The sequence below is a fragment of the Nilaparvata lugens genome, chromosome 9 (assembly GCF_014356525.2).
Source record: "Nilaparvata lugens isolate BPH chromosome 9, ASM1435652v1, whole genome shotgun sequence".
NCBI lineage: Eukaryota > Metazoa > Arthropoda > Insecta > Hemiptera > Delphacidae > Nilaparvata > Nilaparvata lugens.
Genome location: NC_052512.1, coordinates 39,394,446 through 39,404,825, shown reverse-complemented (window position 1 = coordinate 39,404,825; position 10,380 = coordinate 39,394,446). Strand labels below are relative to the sequence as shown.

The following is a 10,380-nucleotide window of genomic DNA, read 5'->3' as shown; positions in this document are numbered from 1 at the left end:
TATTTTCTTTTGTGTTCTATTTTCTAGTTTTTCGAAATTCAATTCAAACGTGACTATGACAATGACTGCGACTACGCCTCGTTTCGGAAAGCCAATTTTCTGACTCCAGCTGTTTAAAGTCTAGGACTTAGCTAAATCCCGAGCTCGGAAACCGGCCCTTATAGCAGCAATAATCCATTTTTAGTACTACATTTTATCAAAAACCTCCATGGAACGAATCAAAGTTTTTAGTTCCTAAATTCTACAAACTTTTCACTGTTTTGTATAAAAACATCTGAACAAAATTGAACCTACATCATCTTTTTCATCAAAGTTTTTAATTCCTACAAAGTTTGAACTTTTTTCAAAGTTTTGAAACTACATCATCTTCTTCATCAAAGTTTTTAATTCCTACATCATCTTCATCAAAGTTTTTAATTCCTAAATTCTACAAACTTTTCACTGTTTTGTATAAAAACATCTGAACAAAATTGAACCTACATCATCTTTTTCATCAAAGTTTTTAATTCCTACAAAGTTTGAACTTTTTTCAAAGTTTTGAAACTACATCATCTTCTTCATCAACGTTTTTAATTCCTACATCATCTTCATCAAAGTTTTTAATTCCTAAATTCTACAAACTTTTCACTGTTTTGTATTAAAACGTGTTAACAAAATTGAACCTACATCACCTTCTTCATCAAAGTTTTTAATTACTACATCATCTTCTCCATCAAAGTTTTCAATGTCTAAATTCTACAAACTTTTCACTGTTTTGAGTTAAAACATCTCAACAAATTCAACCTACATCATCTTCTTCTATGTCGTGAACCTAGTCTAATATTGTCAGTCTTGTCAGAATTTCTGCGCACCGGTTGAAAATGCATGTGGTCAACTGGAACAGGTCTCTTCTCCACGTTGTCACGTCTCTCTGCCACGTTGTCACGTCTCTCTGCGACGTTGCTACGTCTCTCTGCGACGTTGCTACGTCTCTCTGCGACGTTGCCGAGTTGCCGCTCTACTGGATCTCTCCTCGGAGGCGAATTGGATTTGACAACTTTCGATTCGATGGGAAACCGAATCGGAGATATCCTACGTTTCTTTTCGTCTCCTTTTCTCGAATTTTCTTCTTCCTTTTCCTGTCTCACATTGGACTTGGGTCTCTTCAATGGAATGGCTGCCACTTTAGTGGTTATCTTTGAATCTACCTCCTCACTCTTACCAACATGCATTCTCTTCGTTTTGTCTTTTCTCTCTTTCTTACTCTTCTTCTTCTTTTCACGGTCTTTGCTCTTCTTGTGGTGTTGCTTCCTATCGGAGGTTTGAATAGTTTCAACAGTGCCAATCTGTTTGTCACCTGCTTGAGCATCTGTGGTACTATCAGCAACTGTCGCCACTCTAGGACAGGCCTGCTGTTTCCGAGATCCCTCCCACGATCGGGATCTAGACCGACCGGCCACTGTGTTCAGTTTGTGACTGGGTTCTCTTTGATCGTTGCATTTTGACCGACCGGCAACTGGTGGGTCTGTGTTCAGTTTGGGACTGGTTTCTCGTTGATCGTTGCGATTTGCAGGCTGTTGAGGTGGTGATTTGGAGCGTGAAGACCACGCCCTTGAGTTGCCACGTCGCGATCTTGAACTGCTTCTGGACCATGAGCCACGTTTACGAGGTGGCTTTGACTTACTACTTGATCTGGAACGGTTTCTTGGTGACTTAGACCTAATCTTAGTATGATTTCTTGGCGACTTTGACCTACTTTTAGACCGATTTCTTGGTGACTTTGACCTACTTGTGGTACGATTTCTTGGTGACTTTGACCTAATCTTAGTATGATTTCTCGGCGACTTTGACCTAATCTTAGTACGATTTCTTGGTGACTTTGACCTACTTGTATTACGATTTCTTGGTGACTTTGACCTAATCTTAGTACAATTTCTTGGCGACTTTGACCTACTTGTATTACGATTTCTTGGCGACCTACTTCTAGTACGATTTCTTGGGGACTTTGACCTACTTTTAGAAAGATTTCTTGGTGACTTTGACCTACTTTTAGACCGTTTTCTTGGTGACTTTGACCTACTTTTAGAAAGATTTCTTGGTGACTTTGACCTACTTTTAGTACGATTTCTCGACGACCTCGACCTACTTCTAGACCTTGAATGCTTTCTTGGTGACTTTGACCTTGAATAATGCTTCCGGGAAGATTTCGACCGGCTTCTTGTTCTGGAAGAGTGAATTCGTGACCTTGAGCGATTTCTTGACCTTGACCGACTCCCCGACCTGCTACGTCTCCTGGACCTTGAACGTGATCTACTTCCAGAGCTCCATCTTCTTCTAGACCTTGACCTTGATCGAGAGTAGGAGCGTGACCTTGAACGTGAGTATGACCTTGACTTTGACCTTGACGTCCGGCCATGTGTCAACTTTTGAAAGTATTTATAGTACTGATGGTTAACGTCCATGTATGATGGATCCATATAGGGATGAAAGAAGCCTCCGCCACGTCCCCGATGAGGGAACCTTGGCCACCTGAATCCTCGTCGGCGTGGGAAGAATCCTCTGCCTCCTCGATCCACCATCATCTGCGGTGGCATCATTCTCCCGAACGGAAATCCAAAATGGCCGCCGCCACCTCGTCCACCTCGGCCGCCATTGAAGGGAGTGCCGTACCATTGGTTGGGTGGCATTCCAAACTGGGGAGCCATTCCCACTTTGGGAGCCATTTGTTCACCTGTATCCACTTCGTTGGCGTTTCTTAGTTTTGTCACTGCAAATAAAAAAATCATATATCAGTATATAATAGGAAAACAAACATTTCAAAATGCACAACTTATATCCTATAAAACATCAACTATATACAGGGTGTTAACGAACTCTTATACTAGTAGTTCTGTGAACAGTAGACCTCGCGATCAGTGAATTACATTGACCTGTTGTTATGTTTTCTCAAAAATTAATAAACAATTTATCAATTAAAAATGTCTAGAAAAAATCCTAAATAAACATAGAGCTTTCTGTCCAATATCGTACTGTGACGTGTCGTCCCGGAATGTGAGTGTGAGCGCTGTTATCAGCTCTGGCTGCAACTGTCTACAACGTTGATGGAAAGATACATTTTCAAGATGTTCGATGTTTTTGAACGGGTACTATTATAGTCCACTAGACAGCTGATTTATGATGAATAATTTTATAGTCTTATTTGTACGGTAATATTGGCGAATGAAGGAGGCTCCTTTTTCCTTTTATATTATCCTTGAAATGCAAAATTTCCAAAAACCTTGTATACACGTCGACGCGCAATTTAAAAAGGAACATACCTGTCAAATTTCATGAAAATCTATTACCGCGTTTCGCCGTAAATGCGCAACATAAAAACATATAAACATTAAGAGAAATGCCAAACCGTCGACTTGAATCTTAAGGTGCGTACAGACTTTCGCTCTGCTCCGCAACCGAACGTCACTCGAGCAGATCGATTGATGATCGACCGGGGAGCAAGAGTGGTTTGACCGGGGAATGCGAGAAGATCGAACATCTTCCGTTCATGATCGGTGCGACTGGAAAGCGGGAGCGGAGCGACTGCGGAGCGATGGAGGAACGAGGGCGGAGCCGGCGCGGAGCGTGTTGGAGGCAGCTGTACGCAGCTCACTTCGCTCGGTCAAAAAAGTCAAGTATATACAGGTTGTTATACTGCAAGTAAGGAAGCTGGTCTAAGTCTCAATGACAAGAAGACAAAGTACATGGTATTCACTAAAAATGCACCTCCTTTGGATGATCTCTCTGCTGGAGATGAGAGATTGGAGTGGGTGGATGCATACACATATCTTGGGGCCTGGGTAACTAACGCTGATCACTGAAATTTAAATTAGGATAGAGAAGGCACGTGCTGCATTCATCAAATTGAAGAGTTTACTTATATCAAGAGATATAAAAATGGATCTCTGAATTCGTCTCCTCAAGTGTTTCGTGTTTCCAGTTCTGTTATATGGCATGGAAGCATGGACCTTGAATAAATTATCTGAAAAGAGAATACAAGCCTTTGAGTTTTGGACCTACCGCAGAATGCTGAGAATCTCATATTCAGACCATGCAACAAATGAAGAGGTTCTCAGAAGAATGGAGAAAAGGCCAGAGCTTATGGGTGGAATTAAGGAACGGAAATTAAAGTACCTAGTCACATAATGACAGCTGTGCTGAATAATAAGTTCTATTTTTCCGGCTCTAAATTTTGTAAAATTATGTGAAAATGTTTCAATTATGAATGATTTGAGTGTAATATTTTTGTTTCCTATCCAGTTCCTCAACCTTCAAAATTCTTAGTTTTAGTTGTTTTTGAGTGAAAAAGAACTAAATTTCAGAAAAGTGGAATCATAACCTCATTTCGGACTTTTAAATTATTATCTAAATTTGGGAGAGAAATAGTACAAGGAGTATCCTTAGTTTTTCTCTCCCAATCAGTGTTTTCTTGTAAAAATTATAATAATAAAATAAAATAATAATAATAAATAATGAGGGGAACGAAATATGAAATATTGCACCTCATTATGCAATGAAAAATAACTGGCAAGAGATCAGTGGGCAGAAGACGAATATCTTGGTTGTGCAACTTAAGGAATTGGTTTCAGCAAAGACCTTTAAGAGATAGACCCACAATGCCTAAGCCTTCCCAATGATAGCTCTTACTTGAAATTGAAGCCCGACATTGGGGTATTTTATTATTTAATATTTAATAATATAAGGCATTGGTATGTAATAATCTTATAGGTTGCCCCCTCAATGGCCGATTTCAATTCCAAGTACGACACTAGCGCTGCATGTGAGTCTATGCATCTTTAAGGTCTTTGGGTTTCAGTGTACATCCAAAGACCTATTCAGAGCAGCTGTAAATAAAATAAAAATCGCCATCATGATAGCCAACCTTCGTACATGAAGAAGAAGTGTACAGGTTGTTAAACCTGTTCCAATAAGTCTAGGGCATTGTTCCTGGGTAAGAAAACAATCTAAATATCATATTTAAATTGTCCGGAAGTTTTCAGTTACTCACACAGCGGCCATTTTGCTTTTTCCACTCATTATTTTTTTTCTAAATAATGGTTAAAGATACGAAATTGATACTTTGCACAATCATTTATAACAAATAGACAAAGCTTCAAGAAAATTATGATAATTTTTCAAATTCATTCAACAAAATGGCAGCAATTTAAAAATTTTGTTTCTTAGATAACTCAGAAACCGTTGACTTTACAAAAAATAACAAAAATAACTTTTTTTAGTAAATTCAATTACCTATCGATTGGTACCTGATTTTTTGAGATTGGACCAATATTATCTGAGATATGACAGGTTTAGTGACAGGACACCACTGGGGGTTAGTTGCAGTTGCAGTGCATGCCAAGGCATGCGGCTAAAGTCTGCCACAACAATGCAACAATAACTTTAGTTGAGTTACTTTTGGAGAATTAAAAAACTTTCTTAAAAATTTATATTTTCCAAAAAAAATGTTTTATTCAATCAACAATACGATGAAAAATGTATCCTTTGAATCTCATGGATTTATCTCTAAGGATAGCCACACACCAGTTAGTCAAGACAAGACAAGACATGATCAGACACATTCAGTCACAATACTTCACATTGTTGCTTATGACGCAACACACACTGATTAGTCATTGCAATTAGACATGTCTTCATAAGCAACTATGTGAAGTACTGTGACCGAATGTGTCTGATCATGTCTTGTCTTGACGAACTAGTGTGTGGCAGCCTTAATGGATTTGAAATGTTCTGTCCCAAAAATTTAAACTTTAGGCGCTCATATCTCAAAAAGTAATGATCAGAAAAAAATGATTTCCTGAGAAAAGGTTTTCTATTTTTTCTTTTCTTTTCTATTTTGATAGCTTGATGATATACAAATCGAAAAACGTTGGAAAATATCCCCAGTAGAAAGTTTATTTTTAGCCTTTGCACAGCCTTAATACAATTTGAAAGGGTACTGACATAGCCTACTATAGATAGAAGGCCTGAACATGTTCAATATGGCAACGTGTGGTTCAGGTCGACCATGCTTTATTTGATATGCATAGATTCATTACTCATTTGATATTCATAGATTCATACACGATTGGAAAAATTGTATTTTGTAGAATCATTTGTATTATTGTATATTGTGAAATCATTTGCATTTGTTAGTAGGAATAGTCTGTATTTGATTTATGTCAATAATCTATATATATATATATATATATATATATATAATATATATATATATAATATATATATATATATATATATATAAAAGCGAAATGGCACTCACTCACTGACTGACTGACTGATTGACTGACTATCACTCACTCACTCACTCACTCGCAGAACTAAAAATCTACCGGACCTAAAACGTTCAAATTTGGTAGGTATGTTCAGTTGGCCCTTTACAGGCGCACTAAGAAATCTTTTGGCAATATTTTAACTCGAAGGGTTGTTTTTAAGGGTTTAAAGTTCGTCTTTTAGCATGTATATTCTTCTTCTCCCAATCTCTTAATTATAATTGAAATCTCCATATCACATGTTACTATAGAACTATAATCTAGATAGAGTACCTCTTCGAAACAGTTGTTAACTGGCAACTAAATTAATAATTTTGTCAGGTTGGCATTAAGTTGAGTTGACTTTGTTAGGTTGGCACAAAGTTGAAGATTGAAATTCATTAATCGCGGAAAAATTGATTGGGCACTGCTACTTCAATCAGAGCTATTCCTGGGAATATTATATTACTAGCCTTCAGACTCGCTTCGCTCGCCATATCCGTTTAGCCAGACGTTTAGTCTGGACCCCCGACTGGATTGTCCTAACATATGGTAAAAATGCTCAAATTAAAAATGCAGGCGAGCGAAGCGAGCCTGCTGATCTCATTCTTGGACGATCCAGTCGGGGGTCCAGGGGGCGGAGCCACCTGGCTAGACAGATATGGCGAGCGAAGCGAGCCTGACGGCTAGTGTGATTATAAATCCACAGAGATATGTAAAGATAGATTAAACTATTGCTATTGGATATCAATTCTTCTGTGATTTTTTGTATACTATTATGCCTAGATATAATTGAGTTAATGAACAAAGTTGAATGAATTATCATTATTCCAGAAATTTATTCATTCAATAACCTATTAATTCATTAGTAATATGAATTATCACTTCTCTTTATAAGGCCACTTTGAAATTATTAAACATGATATGAATCTTCAAGTACCGTACTCTTTATATTTTTTCTTCCAAAACACGACTAGTTCCAACTCATCTAAAGCCATTTTTCCTAAATAAAAAAGATGAGTTGGTACAAGTCTTGTTTTAAAAGAAAAAAGAATAAAAAAGGGTAGGATACTTGATGATGTGTTTTAATATAGATTGATGGATATTATTACGAACAAAAACTAAATGGTAGTAGAATATATTCCCTTTGATAAATATTATTGAACTATCGATTATCATTACGGTGTATTGTTAGTTATAGATGCACAAAAGCGAATGCATTAAATTCAGAAGTTTCTTAAAAAGAAGACTTTCTTAAAAAGAAGAATTTCTCAGTATTGGTATTTGATAAAGGGCGTAAAGCTGGTAGTTAATCGGGAGTCTACCCAAGTGAATTCACTTTTCTCGGCCTGAAGCTGAGCTTGACTGCGACGTTGCCAAGTTGTGCGCTCCAGCCTTTATCTAAAGTATGCCATGGTACTGATGATTTTCATTTTATTTCAATCCATTCCCACCAAGAAGAAGAAGGAGAAGAAGAAGAAGAAGGAAGAAGAAGGAGAAGAACCCACCTTTATCTTTAGCGAGATGATCTTCAATGTCACCGTCAGAAATGCTGAGCAGAGACGATTCAGATGAAGAAATTGAAGAGGTGGCCAAATTCAGCAGATTTGTATCCAAGGTATTTGCTGCAGTTCCAAGCGCATTTTTTGATCTCGATTCTGCAAATCAATTAGAATCTCTAAACATTTTGCACTGTAATCCATGAATTTGGCTGATTGAAGTTTTAGTTTTTAAGGAAATGAGGGGTAACTCAAACATTTTAAATGTTAACAACCATTGTGTGATACATAATTTTGAATGTCTTTCTGAAACAAAACAAAAAACATCAACAAAAATGTTCTATGATACTTTTATCCAAAATGGCGGCTGATTGAAGTTTTAGTTTTTAAAGAAATAATTGATAGAGTTCAATCAGCCGCCATTTTGGATAAAAGTATCATAGACCATTTTTATTGATGTCATCTTTCTTGTTCTAAAAAGGCCTTTGAAATGATGTACTACACAATGGGTGTTTACATTTAAAATATTTGAGTTACAACCCCTCATTTCCTTAAAAACTAAAACTTCAATTAGCCGCCATTTTGGATACAAGTATCATAGACCATTTTTATTGATGTCATCTTTCTAGTTTTGAAAAGGCCTTTGAAATGATGTATCACACAAAAGGTATTTACATTAAAAATATTCGAGTTACAACCCCTAAGTCACCCCCTTATGAGTGGTTGAAATTCAGTTGTACATCAAAAAGTAGAGTATTTTACTTAACCAATAACTTATCCTATAGGTTACAGTATTATATCTACAACAGTCTCCAACATATTGAAGGGTTCCCATACATATGATTCACTCTGTATAGATAATGCACAATAATTTCAAGATAATTAGAGATAACAGAAATTAGAATAATACTTCGAGTAAAAACAGAATTTACTCACTTCTATCTCTTTCAATCTTCAATTTCTTCACCAGTTTCTGTTTCAATTCAAGTTCCTTGAGCATTGCTACATCGTCTTGTGTCCTGGTATATGTACCCTGAAGAACAATGAAAAACAAAATGAATTGCGGGACAAGTATACTACATTAAGATAGACTGTGATCAAACATTAAGATGGACTGTGATATAGATATACAGAGTGTTCTAAAAAAAGGTTCCAATACGTGAGAGCGTGATTTCTCACATCAAAAGAAGAAAAAAGTTCTAATTAACATAGGTCCGAAAATGCTTAGTTACCAAGTTAAACAGGGTGAAAGATTTCGTCTGTATTTCAGTTCCCCTGTCCTACGGGTATTTGTTGGCTGTTGATTAAGATGTTAAATTCAGCGTACTTTATGTAAAATGAACTGAAAAATTGGATAGAATCGTTTCCAGACCTGTAGCTACAGTAATTTTCAAGATATGTTACGGAAAACGCGAAACTTGGTCCCGAAAAACAAGTTTGCCTTCAAGGTTTGAAATAGATTTACTATGTTAAATGTGCAATAAACACAAAATATTTTTACAGAACTTGTAGAAAATTTAATTTCGAAGAGAAAGATGTAGAATAAGTCTATAATAGACGAACGCAACCTTGGAAAAATAATCCTTAATTACATACAGAACGTATGAAAAATAGAGAGCTTAACAAATTTTGTCTATTTTTCACTCCCGTATGGGCACCTTTTTTCAGAACATTCTGTATAAAAGCAAAATGGCACTGATTCATTCACTCACTCACTCACACATTCATAATCAACAGAAATAAAAATCTACTTGACCAAATACGTTCAAATTTGGCAGGTTTGTTCAGTTGACCATCTAGAGGCGCACCAAGATCGGATTTGAAAAAAAAAATCCAAAGATACACCCAAAATCTGCGTTTTTCCAGCATTTTCAAGAACTAACTGGCAAAAATGTTCAAACTTGGTACATAGGCTCAACTGATGTATAAAAATCTGGTGTGGCGCACTCACACAACTTTCCTTGCCGTTAAGAAAATTGATCACCTGACGCTAGTGTTCACGCGCATTTCAAGTCTACTATTCTAGGATCTGAGCCAGCTGGTGGCAGGACTATTAACGCTGGAGACACACGAGGTCTGCTATCTCTTGATAGTGAATGATTTAATAGAATCAACAGTTGCCAACAGTTTGGAATTGAATAATCACATTTTCTCGAATTTCGAGCTTATTTTAAATTTTAAGTGAAAATGTTACTGAACATTAATTGTAGAGATTTTTATGCTCAATCTTTTCCAGAGATTTTTTGTTTAAATTGTATCTGAAGACTGATAATTGGGAATCTAAAATCAAACTTTGCATAGATGGGGCGAAGCTCCTGAAATTTTTACACATATGGAACTTGTGGCAGTTGATAGAGATTATCAATGACTATTCTAGGTATAAATTTGATCAAAATCGTTGGAGCCATTTTCGAGAAAATCTCGAGAAACCCTGTTTTTGACAACATTTTCGCCATTTTAGCCGTCATCTTGAATTGCATTTGATTGAAATTGTTCGTGTCGGATACTTCTAGTATAATGACTTTAAGTTCCAAATTTCAAGTCATTCCGTTGATTGGGAGACGAGATATCGTGTAAACAGACGCACATACACTCATACA

At 36.6% G+C, this 10,380-nt stretch overlaps 1 protein-coding gene across 2 annotated transcripts in view; it reads right to left on the bottom strand.

Annotated features, from left to right (window-relative positions):
- Positions 1-300: 300 nt before the first annotated feature.
- Positions 301-10,380, bottom strand: part of LOC111062090 (A-kinase anchor protein 17A) — a 53,456-nt gene continuing 43,376 nt past the window's right edge. For both annotated transcript variants that reach the window (XM_039435855.1, XM_039435853.1), the window contains 3 exons: positions 8,717-8,813; positions 7,790-7,939; positions 301-2,746 (listed from right to left, as the gene is read on the bottom strand). In XM_039435855.1, the coding sequence (XP_039291789.1) occupies positions 789-2,746; positions 7,790-7,939; positions 8,717-8,813 (2,205 nt within the window). In that variant the 3' untranslated portion in view covers positions 301-788. The remainder of the gene's footprint in view (positions 2,747-7,789; positions 7,940-8,716; positions 8,814-10,380) is intronic.